We start from the raw sequence: 19,059 nt of genomic DNA, 5'->3' as shown, positions 1-19,059 counted from the left end.
TGTGGATTGGATAGACATCAAAGGGCCGACATTCTAGGACCTTTTGGTGAACCCTGCCCAGGAGAAGCGCTTTGAGATGCTCTGAGAGTATTATAGTGAAGTATCTGTGGGCTGCAAAGTGGAGGATTTTGACATCTACATCGGGTTCAATTTTTTTTCATATCAAAGGCCCCGCCATGCCTCTTGGCAGGATGAAAAAACATCATGTTTATTTCCCTCTGGTTTTCTTTGTTTGTATTCGAGAGGTTGGGAAAGTGTGCCGATGCAGAGGGAGATGTTGGGTTGGTTTATTTGAGAAAGTGACAGAGTGGTTGTCAACTCTGAATGTTTCATCTGCTCTTTGAATGGAAAATGTAGCAGCTTGCTTGTGCTACATTTTCAGGGCAAAGTAAGTGGGTGACAGAAATAAAGGAGAGGGGAATAATTGATTTTTTTTTTTTTTTCTGTTTTGAATAGCCCATGCGCATCTACATTTCTTGTTTGAGTTGGCGAGAAGACCGGGGTCACTTGTGTTGCTATGCTACGGTAAATACATTAAAAGTCAGCCAGACAAACAAGAATTTTTATCTGACGTAATGCTGACATCTAGCGGTCACTTTATACTAGAGGTTTTTCAAAGACGCGCCCAAAAACGACATAACACAATTATAAACAAATAAATATTTTTAATTTATTACACTCTCAAAAGCACGTGGTCGATAAGAACAACATCAGATTTAATTTTAGGGACATTGCTTCACTTTGTCCATGCATACAATCATTTGACTGTGGGAGAAAAGCAAATGCGCAAATGACAAACGCAAACATATGAAAAGCTTTTTGAGCATTTATTTGATATCTTTGATATCGAAAAATGTCCATGGAGGAAACTAGTACGCTTTGTCCTCACCAGCAAGACAATTCAGTACACTAGTGTAGCGATTTTCAAATGGGGGTACGAGAATGCACTTCAGATCCTATGTGAGATTTTAAAAGTTGCTTTTAATACAACTTAAAACAAATTTGATGACCATGTTCAATCGTGAAATTGAGATTTTGCAAAAGTGGCATAGTGGATTATAAAACATGTTAACAATCGGTACGAAGTATTTCATTGTGACGTTTAAAGGGATAGTCCACTTATTTAGCCATAAGAAGCTAATATTTTGTCTATAATTAACTTTTTTATTACCATCAAATTTCAGACACTCCTTCATACTAACTTCAAAATATTTGAAAAAATATGCATGTTTGGACTCTTAAAAACATAAAATTACGTCTTTGGAACTGAATGAGTTCACGTGAAAACTAAATTATTTCTCACATACGATTAATAGTTTTAAAAAGATTTTTTTCACTTACTGTCAACTGGAAATGACATCACATGTGCTGAAGGCTCATCTGACCAATTACAGGTCAGCTCTGAATGTCACATGACCATCAGGTGCGTCACGATTAGTTGTAAGATGAGCCTCGAGCATGTGACGTTGTTTACAGATGACAGTAAGTTTTTAAAGGTATTAATAGTACATAGAAAATAATTTATCACTTTACATAGATGAAATATACATTTTTATTGCTAAAAATAAGCTAAATAAATGGATTATTATTATTATAATATATGATAAAGCAAACGCTATGAATGTTAAGTTTATGTTAAAAGTGATTTTTTTTCACATATTTTCCAGTTTGTTTTTTAAATAAATCAAACTTTTTAAATAAATCTTTGTTGGGTATATTTCTTCTATTATAAAGTGTGAAAGTTCAAATTGATAAATCGAGATTTTATTCTTTGACCATTATTGCCTACTCCTGTGTCAAATTAAGAGTAAATTAATTGGAACATTTCATGGGGGGAAATTGTTGATAAAAGTTTTGAGAACCACTCCACTAGTATTATAAATAGCCCACACTAGTGTAACGAATGTCTTATATGAGTTCTCCTTTTTTTTAAAAATTATATTTCTGCACACCAGTTGGACAACGTATGTTACTAGTGAGGCAAAACACTAGGAGGCATTTTGGTGCTACAAAACTGCAATAAGCTTTAAGGTAACACTCTTTGGACTCTAGGTTGGTTTGTGCTACGAAAGCCTTACTGTACCACAAAAACTGATGGAACCATCGGCGCGGGAGGCTAAAACGCACCTGGGTTTTGTCCTATTGTTTTTGGGACCGTTTCAAGGGATCAGGAGGAGAGCGACCCGGCGTCACTATCAGCGTCCGTGGAGTCGTGTTCGTCAGCGGATTCGGTGAGGGCCGGGTAGGGCCTGGGTTGGTCCAAGTTGACGTACGTGACGTTCAGACTGATGTAGTGTTCTCCCTCCAGGCTTGAGAGGATGCTGGAGACGGCCGACACCAAGGTAGCAAAGTTAGGCCTCAGTTCTGGATCGGGGTCCCAGCACTCAAGCATAATGCTGTACCTGGAAATCATAAAGAAGAAATGAACAATGGTGACACGATAATTTATAACAACTTGGATTTAAGTATCTTAAATCCCCTGTTCACTATTCATATATGCCAAAAGACCACAATTAATACACGAGTCAAACGAAAGACATTTCTGTGTTCTCTAACCGGAGGCTGGAGACATCATAACCTTTACATGATCCTCTCTGTTTTAGTAATATTCCTGCATGTGAACAAGGATGGATTCGGACGTCGGTTCAGTCTGCTCGCTTCTTTTATTGAAAATAAAAGCGTAACAGCCACAGCTAACACGAGCTGCTATTGCCTGCAACAGGCTGTTGGTGCTAACAGCTAACTGACATCCGCCCTCTAGCTCATCCCATTACGGTAAGAATACGGCCGATATAAAAAGGCACATGAGTGTCAAAACTAAAAAAAAAAACGGAAGAATGGTGTTTTTTCCACACGTTAGGTTTCCACAATGTAGCGAGGAAGCGCTGTTTGACTGAATGTTGGGAAACACTACCTTTACCTGAAGTTGTTTGTGAAACGAAGAACAAATAGTTTATCTATTCACATGCACAGAGATTTGTCATTACAGTATTTTCTAAAGAAAACACGGTAACATATCTTCAAGTGTGTGTTGCGTCCGACGTACATATTAACTACAAAACTCAAACAGGACATTGCTTAACATGCTGCAATACCAAGTGGTGGACAATTTACACACTACACAGTCACCACGCGGCCACCTATGAAGAGGACTTAGTATTATTAGATCAAATCAGAATTCTGCAAGTTACAAGAAGCCATCCACACCAATGGCGATAACAAAGCAAAATGATGTTTTTGTATTGTCACGCTTACAAAGGGTCAGGGCAATACTGAGGCTGAGGAAGTCTCCTGCCCTTCAATAAGTAGTGCGTTATGTCGTAAGGGTCCACTTCTGGATAAGGGCTCGCTCCTCTGGTCAGCATCTCCCACATCAGCACACCGAAGGACCACTGCTCAGAGGACAACAAGGGTGACAAATTAGCAATATTAGAACAAAATGAGGCATATTATTATCGCTTATATGAAGGAGGGAATGTCGTGACGAGTAGTCTGCTATCAAGCAAAACACTACCGCTTTTGCATATATGGCGCCGCTATGACGCCATGTGGGACATGTAGTCTTCCTTCAAGCAAATACACCTTTGTCCATATGACGCTGCGGGACAAGTCATCCACTGTCAGGCCAAACACAACCGATTTTGTCCATATGGTGCCACTATGACGCCATGTGGGACATGTAGTCTTCCTTCAAGCAAAAACAATACCACTTTTGTCCATATGGTGCTGCCATGATACTATGCGGGACAAGTTGTCCTCCGTCAGGCCAAACACTACCGATTTTGTCCATATGGTACAGCGATGACGCTATGCCGGACACGTAGTCTTCCTTCAAGCAAAAAATAAAAAAACTACAGCCTTTCTCCCTATGGCGCCGCCATGACACTATGCAGGACATGTAGTCTTCCTTCAAGCAAAAACACTACCACTTTTGTCCATATGGCGCTGCTATGATACTATGCGGGACAAGTTGTCTTCTGTCAGGCCAAACACTTCCGATTTTGTCCATATGGTACCGCTATGACGCTATGCGGGACATGTAGTCTTCATTCAAGCAAAAAAAAAACAAAAAACTACAGCCTTTCTCCCTATGGCGCCGCCATGACACTATGCGTGACAAGTTGTCTTCTGTCAGGTCAAACTCTACTGATCTTATCCACATGGCGCCGGTATGTCGCTGTGTGGGAAATGTACTCTTCCTTCAGGCAAAATGGTCAACTGAAGCCTTTGGGCATCTTGATAATGATTTCTTCTGTTTCGCTTACCACGTCAGACTTGGAAGTGAATTTCTGTGTCCGCAAACTCTCAATAGCCATCCATTTGACGGGCAGTTTGGCCTTTCTGTGGTCTTGAATACTGTAGTACTCTTTGTCAAAAACATCTCTGGCCATGCCAAAGTCTGCCACCTTGACGGTATACGACTCATCCAGCCTAAGGCAGAAAAACAAAATATGATGCAGGTCTGCGGAAGAATGCCGGCTTTTTCCACACGTCTCCTTGACCCACATGCAGTTGCGCGCTGCGAGGTCTCTGTGAACAAATTTCTTCTGAGCCAAATACTCCATCCCCTTGGCAACCTGCAGTCCGAAGCCAATAAGATCCTTCACAGTGGGATTCTGAATAAAAACACACCACAGTCACACCGAATGGAAAAATTTGAAAGCGTTTGATTGCGCACGTCCCACCCTCTTCTCGCAGCGGATGAAGTGACGCAGGTCTCCGTGTTTCATATAAGGCAGGACCACCAGAGGAAGACCTTCTTGCGGCAGGAGGATGCCAAGCAGGGACAGCACATTGATATGATGGAAACCTTTCATGATGATCCCTTCCTTCAAAAACTGCTCCACCTCCTCAACATCGGTTATTCCTAAAGACCCCCAATGTTCAAGTTTATGAAATCTTTGCAATGGCGCAGATCACAAACGGACTAACGTGACTCACTATTCAAAGACTTGACCGCGCAGTGTATTTCCCTGCTGCTATGATCTGTGAAGTAGCCATGATAGACTGTTCCAAAGTGACCTGCAGGAGAAATTAAAAAAAATAAAAGGGCAGATTGACAGTAATCTGACCCAAATATCGAGTTTTTTCTTACCCTTGCCGATGATCCGATGGTGTTGCACAAGGAGCATCTCAGCAGGAATGAGAACATCCTTCACCTCCTCCAATAACTCTGGCCTAAAACTGGAAATGGAAATTTTCTCTGCAGCCATTAGAGGAGTGAGGGTAACGTCCATATTGCCTGCGGCGTACGCCAGACTGGGGAAGGCCACGGGCCCAGCAACGGGCGACGGAGGATTCAGGGATACTACTGAGAAAAGCACAGAGGAAACGTTATTAACTCACTCGCTCACTGCCATTGACTACTCTGGACATCAAAGTTCCATTATAACTGGACAGCTGGAAAGTCATGAAAATTTTGACTCATTCAATGCCAAGGACGTGTTTTTTTTTTGTTTTGTTTTTTTTAGGAATCGAGAAATTCAATGATTAAGATCAGCTGAAAAGTGATGATCGCCAAATGAAGCTTCATGAAGCACTTGTGATTTTTTTGACACCTCTAGATGGCATCCTTATTTCAAAGCGATCGTGAAAAGTCAATGCATTTCCACTGCACTAGCATTTATCTTTAAACCATGAGCATCTTAGAGAGGAGTAAAAATAAATAACATCACAAATACTTCACGAAGTTTCATTTTCTGATCGCTACTGAAAATGTATCAGATGCCATCGTGAGTACCGATAACAAAAAGCAGGTCCAGGTCCCAAGTACCCACTCATACGCAGCTAATTTTCAATTTGATGATTTTTCAAATGACGAATCAATCAAAATTAATTCAATTTATTGCCCAGCTATACTTTTAAATATTTTCGTTAAATTTTCAGGTAAAGGTAGGGCAAAGGAGGGTCTGAAAAGGATTGGCACTAAATAAATTAAGAAAGATTAGGCGTCCAAGATAGCTCAATGTCAGAATATCACCTCTCCTGTAGTCTCCAACCGGTGTCAACTCCACATTATTTGCCCGAGAAAAGCTAGCACTGTGGGCCAAACGGCTTTCCACCATGGAAGCTGAAACACATTTCAAGTCGTTTTAATAATCAACCACTCCAATTGCGCAGACTAAAATGGACAATGAAACACCGAGGATGTTCTGCTTGAAAGACTCGCAAAATCTTGCTGTTATATAAACAGGTCCGAACAAGGTCCACCTGGCCTACCTTTCTTTTTCTTCCTCAGGTGCTTCATAACAGCGAAAGCCAGCACCGCCCCAGCCACCAGAGCTGCCAGGATCCCCAGCACGATCCCCACCATGTAGTGGCTGCTGACCCGTATTACTGTGCCCACGTTGTGGACCTGCCCGTTGATGGAGATCTGCAAAGCCATAAGACGGTCCGTCATACAGGGGAGGGAGCCAGACATACCGCGCTGTGAAAAAACATTTCCTGATTTCGAGGTTTTTTGGCGCATTTAACAATAACAAATAATAAACAATAAAGCAACTGTGACTAACCAGTTTTTCTAAATCTGGGTTCAACTTCACAGGCCATGCAACAAATGCATCATTCCACAATGCAAAGAAAAAAAAAAACAAAAAAAAAACAAGAAAGAAAAAGTCTGTCAGTCTGGAAAAGGTTACAACTTCACGATAAGAAAGGCCAAAAATGGCATCCATGGGAGGGTTCCCACTTCTCACACAGAAGAACACAAGATGCTTTTGGTGATCTTACAAGACTGCTCTGAACTGATGAGTCTAAAATTGTACTTTTTGGAGGGTTTGCACAGTCCGTTACATGTGATGTAAAAATGACACAGCATTAAAGAAAAAAAAAAACCCACAATGCAAACAGTAAAGCATGGAGGTGGCAGTGATGGTCTGGGGCTACTTTGCTTCCTCGGGACCAGGACAACTTGCTGTGATCGATAATCTTGCTGTTTATCTGAAAATCCAGTCATTAGTTTGTGCCGTCAAACGTTATTAGATCATGCAGCAGGGCAAAGATCTGAAACATAACAGCAGGCCCACAAAACCACAAAAAAGGGCTACTACTCTCCGCTAGCAAAAAAATAAATATAAAATAGCGCCTATTAACAGTGATGACGAGATTTTCTCTTAAATCCTAATAGAAGTAATTTGCACTGTGCTGACAGTCATACTTCATGATCTCATGTCATTTTTGTTTTCCGTAGCAAATCCGATGCTATATGTTGATCCTCCAAAATAAATAAAAGCTCTGTGAATGAGGAACAGGAATGCAGCTGCCCGGCTCTGTCTAAACAGCTCACCAATTAACATGTTTTGTTTCAGTTGTCCATTCCACAAAATGGATAATCGTATTATTGCAGCTTGCAGCTGTTTTTGAAATTGGTCAGTGACTTCCTGAAGACTCACAGTGAAGTGGGATTCATTATCCAATGTTATTTTTGATTTTTTCTCTGAAAATATTACATAATGTACAGTATTAACTTGATGTTTGAGGCCGACTTTTTGGAATATCAGACTTAACTACTGAGTTCAGTAAATATAATCATGGTTCCCTTCTTCTGTAAATAATGACATTTGCTGTCAATTTCTGACTATAAGTCGCAACTTTTTTCTTATGATTTGAGCCCTGCGACTTATAGAGACCAGTGTGGTTTATCTGCAGTATTTTTATTTTTTTTTTTTTTACTAGCAAACAGAGAGCAATCCTTTTATAAAATGTATACCAGACTAACCTTCACAGGCAGTCCCTCACTAGGGATCGTTAGATTTTTGGGTATCCTGCAGGTGATCTCGTTATCCAGGACTTTAGCGTCACAATCGACACCGGCCACCGTCATAACGATGGTCATGCAGGAGCTAACCAGGTTAAGCTTCTGATGCTACAAACGGAAGAAGAAAATGCAAACATTAGACTAGAACGGAATATCGGATCATGATAAGATGGCCGTTCGCTCTTACGTGTAGCGAAACCTCATCGGAGCCCGAGTACAAATGTAGCACGTGTCCCTCGGTCTCAAAGGGGATTGGCTTGCCGTAAGGATGATAGGAAAACTCTTTCTTCCAAAGTCCCATTGCTCCGTCCATGTCGAAGGACAGCTCTCCTTCTTCCGTCTCGTCCCTTGGAAATACGGGGGTGAGGCATTGCATCCTTGAGGACAAGGCTTTGCCGATGCATTCCTAGAAACAAATTATGCCGTTGTATTAGACAGAATATTTACGAAAGGATGGAATCTGTCAAAATGTCTGCTAGTTTTGTGTTTTAAAATGAATCGTGAAACGTGCAAAAATACTGAATGAGAAACTGTGAGATGATGAAAATTGCATGAAAAATGATGGAAGCATGTGAAATGCTTTGGATTCGTGGAATATAAGAGAATGCTTTGAATATATAATAGTGAACAATGTGAAATCATGTGGAGTGATATTAAACATGGTTATAAAAAAATTATCTTTTAATTTTGCTTTATTCAGGGGAAGCAATTATTGTAGGAATAAGCTATGCAAATCATTTTGGAATTGTTAAAAAAAGAGTGGAAATTAGAAGTAAAAAAATATCATATTAAAATTTTTCTATTTCTCACTTCCTGTTTTGTGGTAAAAAAAAAAAATAATATAAATAGAACATAATTTTAAAAATGTGGAAATTTGAGGGTGGACACCAAAAACAGTTTAAGGGATTTTTTTTTTTTATTGTGAAAAAATGAGTGGTAAAGATGAGGAAAAAAAGTTGGGAAAAAATACAATGAATTTAGTGAAAGAAATTTGCAGATTTTTGGTGAAACATAGCAATTGTGGCAATGTGGAAAATTGATCACATGGCAAAGTGACTGAGCTGAACATTTAGAATTTCGAATGGGAGCCACTTTTCAGAGGAATGAATGGGAATTTCTGGGGTGGAAAAACATTGAAATGTAAGAAAACTGAAATGTAGAAATGAGAAAAATAAGAGCATGAGAGGTGTGAAGTTGAACTGCAAAATATAGTGGAGTAAAACAATGTAATAATAATAAAAAAATAACAATAATAACATTTAAAAATTCTGATACCCTTGTGACAGGCTTCAGGTGACTCTCATTGGGTTTAAAGTGGATGACGGTGCGATAAACAGAATCCAGGTTCTCCCCTTCAATCAAAATATTTGATCCCCTAGAGTTCATAAATAAACACATACAGGAACCCGTTATATTTCAATCCTATACTGTATAGTGTTTTTTTTTTTTTCGATTGTAATGTCATAAACATGCTTCTGTTCTGCTATTTTCCAGGCTTACCGGTCAAAGCTACAGTCAGGCAGGACGGCAGTGATCTTGGGGTTTTCTTTGTAGTAAAAAACCTTTGTTGTGATGACGGAAGACTTGTCGATGAAAACGCTGAGAGGGACGTCCCTCACCTCGGAGATGGGCTGGGACAGACAGATGATGGAGGACATATTGTCTTTAGGCTTTGTAACCCTGCAGAGAGGGATAGAGAGGTATAGTCAATTTATTTTGCCATTTTTAGCAGTAATAATTAGTTCAAATATTGTTTATTATTTGCTCAATTATTTTTCATGTCCAAGTGATACCTTTAAAAGCACACCCCTCTACTTGCTGTCGGCTGAAAATGACATCACCTGTGCTCGGGTAACAACCAATCACGGCTCACCTCTTGGTCATGTGACATTTAGAACTAAACCATAATTCATTGGTAATCACTTGAGCTTTCTGCCTATGTGATGTTAATTTCAGATGATATCAAGTGAAAAAATGTGGTTTGAAAAGCATTAACTGTACAGGTACATGAAAAATAATGTAGTTAACATATGAAATCATTCAATCCCATAGACGGAATCTTATGTTTTTAAGAAATGAGACATTCAATCCCAAGTACTTATTTATATGTTTTCAAATCAAATTTTTCGAGTGTCTGGCAGTAAATAATTGGATTATCCATTTAAATGCTAGTTAAGTATTTAGCACCTATTGTAAACATGTCTTGTAAACCACTCATTTCATTTTCAAATCTTTGATTTTTAAAATGCCCCTGAAAAAGTTAACTCAGTCATTGCCACTAACAGCTATTGAAGAAAAAACAATACTTTTTGGACAAAAGGCCATTAGTGATTATCACACTTTGAACCCTGTGGCATTAGATCAGCGTGGCTCATCTGCAGTTTTTTTTTACTAGCCACCAGGAGGCAAACTACTAGTAAAGAAATGGAGACATAAGAAGACACTATCCAAGTATTGATTTTGGACTGCTATTTTAAAGCCACCAGGGGGCACGCTCCACTAATTAACACAATCAGGTGCGTCACTGTAGTGTTGGTGCAGTATTCTAACAATCAGAATGTGTCTGTGTTATGTTGAAAATAGATCGGTGCTGCTTTTCTTTCTTAACAGGCAGGCATGTTCGGTCTGTGTTGAAAGCATGATGTCGCTGTAACCAGGCCATTTGAAAAAACAAAACAACTTTCAAATAAAAACAAAAAAAGGTAAAAATTTCCATGTACCAGTTCCCTGGGTAAATATCTGATACCTAAATCTTATAGTCTGGTGCAGCCTATACGAATCTAAAACAGTAGATTATCTGTTATTAATTTTAATTTTTGTCGGTGCGGCTTGTAATTATGTGGTTCGTATAGTTACCGTATAATCATACGGTCCCACTTTAATACGGTACATAAGGCAGCATGATGCAAATTATTAAGTTCTTGGTGATAAACGAAACAAAAATTTTAAAAAAAAATATTTCAAACCTTTTGATAGGACAGGGCACATCATCAAGTGTGACTCTCCGTGTCCTTCCGGCATCCAAGTGAGCGCCAGTCACTGTGATCAACGTGCCCCCGACGCGCGGCCCATAGTTGGGTTGGATCCCTGTGATGTTGGGTATCTACACGCAATTTTGATCAGTTAACATATGAAATATTACAAAAAGGTGGTTTGGTTTGTAAACTCAAAGTTACCACAAATGTAAAGCCAGGCATTTGCGCCTTGCCGTCAATGGAGTAACGTCCTTCCACCTTCATGCCTCCTTCGCCCTCGTGCACTTCCACTGTGATGTTGACTGGTTTTGACAGGTCACTGACCCCGGAGCGAATCTTACACACCAGGCTTAAACAAAAAAAAAATAGTACACAAAAATATTTGGGTCAGCTTGTCCGGCAGGTGTGTGGAATATCTGAGAGGATTAAAATGTTCCAAAAATGGTCCAAGGGGTTCATGTATTATACTGTATATTATAAAAAATGCTAGTGCAGCAGTGAAGACGCAACTGCAATAATACTTGTTTGAAAAACATTTCTAAGATAAAAATCTAGTCTAAAATATGTGCAAGGGTTATAGTCATTTTGTAGATGAGAGCAAAGCCTGTGAAAGGGAACAAATACTGTATGTACGGTGTATATAAAAAAAAAAATACAGCATGAAATAAGTGAGTACTGTTTCGAATTGAGTAGCGAATTGGCTGTTGAAAAGCAACGCCAGAATCTGAATTTTCCCAACACAACATGGATGAAACGGATGGATATAAAAGTTTACTAAAACTGAAAAACCACCCCGGGTTCTGCTGTTGCCACGTGAACTTCGAGTGGCCCTGTAGGTGAAAGTAAATACTTTTAAATGAAAAATGAAAACCTTTTAGGTTGACTCAATAACTGAATAATGACTGAATAACATCATAATTTACATAATCCTCTCGGTTTCCGTAATATTCCTGTGTGTGAACAAGGATGGACTTGGACGTTGGTTCTGTCTGCTTGCTTCTTTCATTGAAAATAACGTGGTAATTACCTCAGCTAACACAAGAAGCTGTTAGCTGCAACAAGCACTTGCTACTTACAGCTAGCTGACGTCCTCCTCGTCCCATGACTGTAATTATTGTCAGTATCCATACTTTTGGCCTTCATTTTTGGGAAAAAAAGTGCATCTTATATTTGGGGAACTAGGATATTACTCTTGTAGACTACAAAAAAGTTGCCACACACAGTATGTTAATTCAGAGGTTTTTAAGCGCTATGTGAGTAACATCCAATATAACAGATGCACATTTCAGTAAATTGAAGCTGACAGTTGACTCACTGTGTGTTGTTACTCTTGACAGGAAGCACAATGCATGATGTCTGTCCCAGTCTAACCTGGTGGGTTCTGGAGGTAATAGCAGGTCTTTGGGGGGACTGGAACTCCCATCCACACACTGTTAACTCTGTTTGACCATCGGGAGGAGCAGTCCGTGGAAAAAACTGCGGCAACAAAGCAGAACTGATAGCACTTCTAGGAAATGCAAACTGAAATCATTACTATTTGATCCGGGGGACTAGAAGAAGACTAACCCCGGTGATGCGCGGTGGGCAAGACTCATTCCTCCAGTGGCTTGAGCACTCGCTCTCCCATGAGCACACCCCGGAACACCAGCCGCAGCCCATGAACTTGGGGGCCGTCAGGCACATGGCACAAGTCAGGAAATGTTGGCATCCAGGTCCTCTCTGGGGGACTTGAATCATCTAAGAAAAAAAAGTCAAGGTAAATATTACACACGTTATGTTTTTTTTTGTTTGTTTTTTGTTTGTTTGTTTACCTTATCTCCTACCACAAACAGTAGATACTCGGATGAGTAGACAGCAGCAATGTTGGAGATCCTTTGGTTCTCCACCAACGAGTAATTCGCAAAAATAATCGGGCTGGATCGTTTCAGCACCAGCTGCAAGCGCAAACAGTTGAAGATGAGGACAACACAAATTCCTGTCCATACAGTCAGCACAGTTCAATTACCTGCAGCAGTCGACCCGTGGAGGTGCCGATATGGGCAACGGTCTTGTTGTCGATTGTGGTCACCAACAACGAGGTGAGTAGGACGTTGGTCATCTGTCGATTGAAGAGGTCCACTCTGTAGTAAGGCTGGGAAACCATGGTGGGGTGGTCTCTGCATGTGGCGTTGTTCTCCATGCTCTAGTCAGAAGGCCACAAGCAGCAGGTGCACATGCAGAAAAGACAATTATACTATCCAGCCTATTCATTTGTGTCCACTCTTGTGTCCCTCTTGTCACAGCAAGACAGCAAAGTAAATTGTATCACACTCAAATGCATGACATTACTGGAAAGGCCTGGGTGTCCTCTACCATGGACACCAGGACGCAATAAGGTAGCTTCGGTGAGTCAAAAGAGCAAAACCAAAATTAAATGTCCACTACAATGGACACAAATGAAGGGGATTGATCTCAGGAGACTGCCGCAGGGTATAAGACATATTTGCTTCACCACTGGCGTGCTGGAGCCTATCCTAGCTGTTAGGTACATTGGAAACTCCAAACTCCATTTTGTTGTTTTGAATGTGGGGGTCGAGGTTCGGGTAACGGTTAGGGTTAGGCAATCTGTTGTGATGGTTAAGGTTAGGAAATGTATTACGTCAATGGGATGTCCCCGCTATGATAGAAAACCCCCATTGCATTTGTGTTTAAAAATGTGAAAACTGCCTCACTACCACTTAGAACTAGCAGAGCAATTTGATTTTCCTGAGAAAACCCTGAGTCATCGACTTCAGTTTTTTCTTCGTCATATTTGGTCCAACTGCAGTCATTCCGCCACTCCCTACTCACCTGAGCAAACCCAAACCTATGAGCAATTTCTTACTTGCACATGATTGCACAACGGCACATATTTTCCCACAACAATCAGACAGTCAAGTAAGGATGCAAACAAGATGCATGAAATCTAATGGAATGATGTAATGAGTCTGCAAACAAACATATCTGGATCGTAATTCTGCAGACGGCAGGTTTCCATCAACAATCGCTGATTGCTGACATCCGATCCTTTCCAAAGTGAAACCGAAATGAAAAGCTTTCCGCTTACGAGTCATAGCAATGCGACTCACCTCGTGAGGGCAGCTTTCGCAGGTCTGGAAGTGGCAAAGTCCCCTGGAGAGTTGCTCGGGTCCCGATTCGCAGCAGTCGTCCACCCCGTCTGCGATGGCCTCGTTGACGTTGTCCATGGGGAATGCACACAGGGCCGAATCGTGCTCCGTAACCCCGTTGTCGTCCGTCACGGCGAAGACCCCGTAAAGGATGTCGTCCTCCTCCTCCGCCCCCAACTCTTCAGCCAGCTCCCGGCCGGCTTTGCCAAAATATGCCGCCTGGACCACGTTGTACACCACGTCCTTGTAGGGTTCGCCCACTACGTTCCTCCGCCGTCGCTTGGGTTCAAATCGACACTCCAGGATGACCTCGCGGTATCGTTTCATCTCCCACTCGTTCCGCGGGAGACGGCCCAGGCGGGTTTGGAACGGGGACGTTTCCAGGTCCGGGCTCTCCCGTTGAACCGAGAGGAAGTACACAAACTCCTGGGTGAAGAAGCTGTAGACGTATTCGATGTGGTAAGTCCTCCTCAGCCCGGGAAGGACCGTCAGGCCGCGAACGTCACTGTAGAAGCCGTCTTCCGTGGCCAGGGGTCGGCGCACCGATATGGACTTCCTTCCGTAGCGCTGAGTCACGCTTTCGTTCACTGTGGCGGCAACAAAGAAGTAAACGGTCTGACCCTCCTCCACCAAGGTGACTTTGGTGCCAAGAGGGCTGGCGACGCAGTCGGGACAGTACGCGGCGGAGTTGGAATCGGCCCGGAACAAACACTTGGAAATCGACGGCGGCTTTCCGTCGCTGTTGAGTTGGTGGAAATAGCAAAGGCCGTACTGGGAACTTCCGCAGGAATACAAGTACATGAAGAAAGTGTCCAACAAAAGCACCTGATTGTTTGTGTCCTCCAACAAGTTGGGGTCTCGGTCAATCGGACACAGGTCACAAAGCTGACATTCCGGACTTCCCGCCGGCCCGGTGCGAAGCCCCCAGGTCTTCTCCAAGCTTCTGTTGACGGCTTCGATCACATTTTGCGAGGCCACGTACACCTCCTGGTAATGGGAGTTGTTGACAATGTTCTGGATGGGGCCGCGGGCTTGGAAAAATGGCATGGTGTAAACCACGGAGAAGTTGACCGGGTTTGGCGCCAGTGAGGGGCAGTTGGCCACGGCAAAGGGCAGCAGTGTCTGAAGAAAAACACATGCCCCCCACTGGGGGGTCCGGCTGGCCATCCCCACTTGGAATGCAGAGGGCCAACGCCACTCAGGGTTACCTCCAGGTATTACGTCCAGACAAATGCATCTTTAATACTGACTTGAGATTCCTAAAGAAAAAGGAAAAGACAAGATTGAATATAGAGCTTCTCAAATGGGCGTAGATGAAGGCTCTTAGAGGGTAAGTGAAATTTTAAAAGGTTCCTGTGTATTATATTATATTATATTATATTAAAACATATTATATTATATTTTTTTTCTTCAAATTTTTAATTTACAAAATGTGGCTCTAAATGTATTAACTTTAAATAAGCATGATTATGCTATCAACTAGTTTTGTTTGATCAACTCCCGTAGTTTTGTTTTATCAACTAGTTTTCTTTTTTCTTTTTTTTTTTTCACTGCTGAAAATGGCTAAAAAAATGGACTATCCCTTTTTTTGCGGGGGGGCGGGGGGGGGGGGGTTAAACATGAGACATTTAATTGAATGACTATGAGGAAAATACAAGATAATAAATTTACTGCATATCATTTTTTCCTACTGCTTTTTTTCTGTGGGGACAGAAAAATCCTTTTCTATTGCCTTCTTGCCCGTAGTAATTCTACATACAGTGACATTTGCAGGAAGCCACATCAAAAATTACCTCATTCACAGTTTACTACCATCAGCAAACAGAACTAGCATAATCCGTTTTTATTGTGAGCTGTACAGTGTTACCTCAGCCCATCGTGTCAAATTGTTTTTTTTTCATCATTTGTCTCAAGCTTTGCGCTCTGCATCGTAAAATAGAATTCAGAAAGAATGAGAGTTGATTCTTGCTCCATAATCAGTAGTGTCACTCTATAATTTCTGTTTTCACAGAATATGACCAACTTATTTGGAAACACAAGGTGGCATTTGGAACATGTCCATCCTGTGCAGACATTAGTTGGTCGATGATTAACTCAGAGAAGCCTGGCCTTGCTAGTTGACATTCATGTCACAAGCATTGCGTGCCTCGCCGGGAAAACGATGTCCACGGACGGATGCTTTGAAGGAAGTCACGATCAAATCGCCCGGCCGTTCATGTCTGAGCATTTCATAGACGTTCGGCAACAGAGCATAAAAGACAAAATAGACTTTTAGGGAAGAAATGTTTCACACGTTTGAAAAGGCAAAATATTATTACTCGTAGCCTTGTTAGTGTTTTACATGAATAATTTATGGAATGCCTCTGATGTTTTGTTACACTTTAACAGGTCAGTCAGTTTGTTTTTATTTTATAATAAATCATTCCCTTGTTTATCGTGGGGGTTATGCTTGCAAAAATACTCGCAATAACTGAAATTTGCAAAGTAGAGCTCGATTTTTATTTTTTCAGGGTGGGGGGGCTTTTGTTAACAATTTTTTACGTTGTTTATTTTATTACATAAATATCAAGAAATATAGCAAAGTAAACCTGCAATAAAGTGATGGTAATAAAAGGAAAGACACAAAAAAGTTTACATTTGGTTGTTATTTTTGCTTTTGTTTTCTCGTTTGTTTCTCTTGTTAAAAAAAAAAACAGAATTTTTTTTTGTCTGGTTGGATTTAGAAAGTGGAAAATATGGAGAAAATATCGAGGTAAACCTGGAAAAAAAAGTAAAATCCTCAAAAAAAAGAGTTTGAATTTGTTTTTTGTTTCATTTATTTGTATTGTTAAAAAAATAAATACATAAAATCAATATTTTTTGACTATTTTGTTCAACTTAGAAGAGGGAAAAGTATCAAGAAAAATAATGACGTAAAACGCAAAATATATGATCATATATAGAAATACACAAAAAGAGTTAAGATTTTTTTTTTGCTTTTGTTCTCTATTTTAGTTTGTTTTGTTAATTAAATAATAATAATAATAATAATACATTCTATATATGTTTTGACTGGTCCGACAAAAGGAAGAAAAATAGCCAGGTTAACCTGCAATCGAAAAATAAATAATAATATATATAAATAAATAAAATAAATGAAAATCTGCGCAAGAGTGAAGCCGCAATAACTGAACCAAAAATGTACAAAGGAACATTATATAATTGTTTTGTGGTCAGTGAAGATTTCCAAATAGAAAACTATCAACAACATTACATTAAGATTCAGATACGACTTAGAAATTGGCAGCTGCAGAATGTAACACTTCTCAATCTGTGTGCTACCCTAAAAGCTTCCTATCTTGACTGCTAATTAGACAAAAGAGGATTGCCATTCTCCATCAGTCAATAGCGCAGCCCCCACAGGGATTTGCAGAAGCCAGCGAATCTGCAAAAAGTGTGGTGACCCGGGCTTGGTATTGATTATTTGGAAGGGCAGGAAAACCAAAGGATGCGGTGTGGGGATGCACACTTAGGATGCTGTTTCTCAGAACATTTATGGTTTTTTTTTCCTTAAAACGAGACTCCATAAAACCATGATAACAACTGAAAATGTACCTTGAATGTATAATACAAGGGTCAGCAATAGACCCATATTCGGTTCTTTAGCGCCGCCCTAGTGGCTCTCTGGAGGGGTTACAAAAATGTTTAAAAAAAAAGACGAAAAAGATGGTGGAATATGTTTTTTTTCGAATAGGGTTTACAAATTTCTCACAGACATTTATAATGTTTTCTAATGCTGTAAAAATTGCAGAATAAATAACACATTTCAACATTTCTGTCAACAAAGTTTTGCGTGATAGCCTGCGACGAAAGTTTTTTTTTTTTTTTTTGGGGGGGGTGGCTGTTGCGAAAAAAAAAAAACACAAAAAAGAAGTTACATTAACGCGTAAGAACACAGTCCTTTTTATAAATGTTTTTTTTAATGTTTTTAAATGTTGGTTTTATAAATGTAGGTTTTTGTCAGTATGGATTTAGAATGACACAGGAACGTTATTGCGTTTTGTTGCTCAGGTCCGAGCATGTTACATTTATTTTTGTTTGTTTTTTAATCCGCAAAATAAAAATGACAGCAAAAATCAATTCCTTTTTAATTGTACTCCTGTTATGTCGCCAATGCGACGAAACTTAGTACATTAATGTTGTTATGAAAGTTAAAACATAAAGCATCATCGTTCAGCAGAGTAGTCACTTGTTGCGTCATTCTCTCCAGGACGCATGCGCGGAAAATAAAAATTTAATTAGAAGGGCTCATTATTGTAGTTTATAGTTATTTTGGCTATTATAGCTAATGGTATGGCCAGTCCCATTTGTGTCACATTGATGTATTGGGGCCTGAAGTGATATATTTTAGCAGCAACAGGTTAAATCATCTTTATCAAAGTTTATTATTGCAGAGAAACAGGTTTATTTTTATTCTTTTTCGTATTCATCTCAGCTGCTATTCTTGGTATTTCCCAATCAAATGTTGTCCTACACGTGAATAAAAAACGAAAGAATGACGCCTAGCTAATTTTGTTACATTCGCGTAAACTAGTTCCAAACCGTATTTATCTGACGTATCCTTCAAAACTGACATTAAAAGTTTACTTTAAAACGTATTAATTCCATAGTTATTGTACATGCTGACTTTTTCGGATGATAGTTTTGCTCAAATGGTTTCGCACCTGTTTGGGTCGGCACCACCTTCGTCGCCATCCGCCTGGTTCTTGTCGAAGCGTCCTGTCGCAGTTTCCGGTTCTCTGGAATCCGATTTCACGTAATGTGAAAGTGGCGAAACGACGAGCTGTCCTCCGAATGGATCATCGTTAACATTTCTCCGGATTCGTGCTTCTTGCTCCTCCTCACTTGGCAAATGCCCGCTGAGCCAGTGGACCCAATCGGCTCACTCGCTTTTGTTTATGCTAATGAAGTTTACTGGTTCCGTTCAAAATCTGTCCAATTAATTTGCAGAGGTGGGATTAATATACTGTGCCTGTTTGCAATTAAAAGTGAAACTAAAACAATAGTTACAATGCCACACGTCACAACAGAAACGCGAAATTGTTTATTTACATTTTTTTCACTTTATTTTCAAAAGTTTGGTTCATGGAGAATCTAAAACGACTTTGGATAATTACGCATAAAATACAGTACTCAATGCATT

The 19,059-nt window shown here is 40.2% G+C and overlaps 1 protein-coding gene across 1 annotated transcript; it reads right to left on the bottom strand.

The window, feature by feature from the left end:
* Window positions 1–645: 645 nt before the first annotated feature.
* Window positions 646–18,699, bottom strand: mst1rb (macrophage stimulating 1 receptor b). Its single transcript, XM_088423378.1, has 21 exons — window positions 18,581–18,699; window positions 13,839–15,136; window positions 12,737–12,913; window positions 12,543–12,665; window positions 12,298–12,468; window positions 12,047–12,207; window positions 10,933–11,080; window positions 10,723–10,859; window positions 9,257–9,436; window positions 9,032–9,131; window positions 7,944–8,162; window positions 7,718–7,864; window positions 6,220–6,373; window positions 5,981–6,070; window positions 5,096–5,311; window positions 4,942–5,022; window positions 4,686–4,867; window positions 4,507–4,616; window positions 4,266–4,431; window positions 3,256–3,392; window positions 646–2,402 (listed from the first exon to the last, which is right to left on the bottom strand). Exons 2-21 carry the CDS (start codon window positions 15,042–15,044, stop codon window positions 2,168–2,170), a joined length of 4,140 nt encoding a protein of 1,379 aa, XP_088279504.1. The 5' UTR covers window positions 15,045–15,136; window positions 18,581–18,699; the 3' UTR covers window positions 646–2,167.
* Between the last annotated feature and the right edge of the window lie 360 nt (window positions 18,700–19,059).

Source organism: Hippichthys cyanospilos, chromosome 9 (genome assembly GCF_059441005.1).
Source record: "Hippichthys cyanospilos isolate Australia breed blue-spotted pipefish chromosome 9, RoL_Hcya_1.0, whole genome shotgun sequence".
NCBI lineage: Eukaryota > Metazoa > Chordata > Actinopteri > Syngnathiformes > Syngnathidae > Hippichthys > Hippichthys cyanospilos.
The sequence above is the reverse complement of the archived record's forward strand: the minus strand, read 5'-3'. Positions and strand labels throughout refer to the sequence as shown.

Excerpts from the sequence above, each read along its gene's own strand:
- mst1rb (XM_088423378.1), bottom strand. The coding sequence starts at position 15,044 with ATGGCCAGCCGGACCCCCCAGTGGGGGGCATGTGTTTTTCTTCAGACA. Across the intron at positions 5,023-5,095 it reads CCATCGGATCATCGGCAAGG|GTCACTTTGGAACAGTCTAT; the intron begins GTAAGAAAAAAC and ends TTTCTCCTGCAG. Across the intron at positions 2,403-3,255 it reads CAGTATTGCCCTGACCCTTT|GTACAGCATTATGCTTGAGT; the intron begins GTAAGCGTGACA and ends TATGATTTCCAG.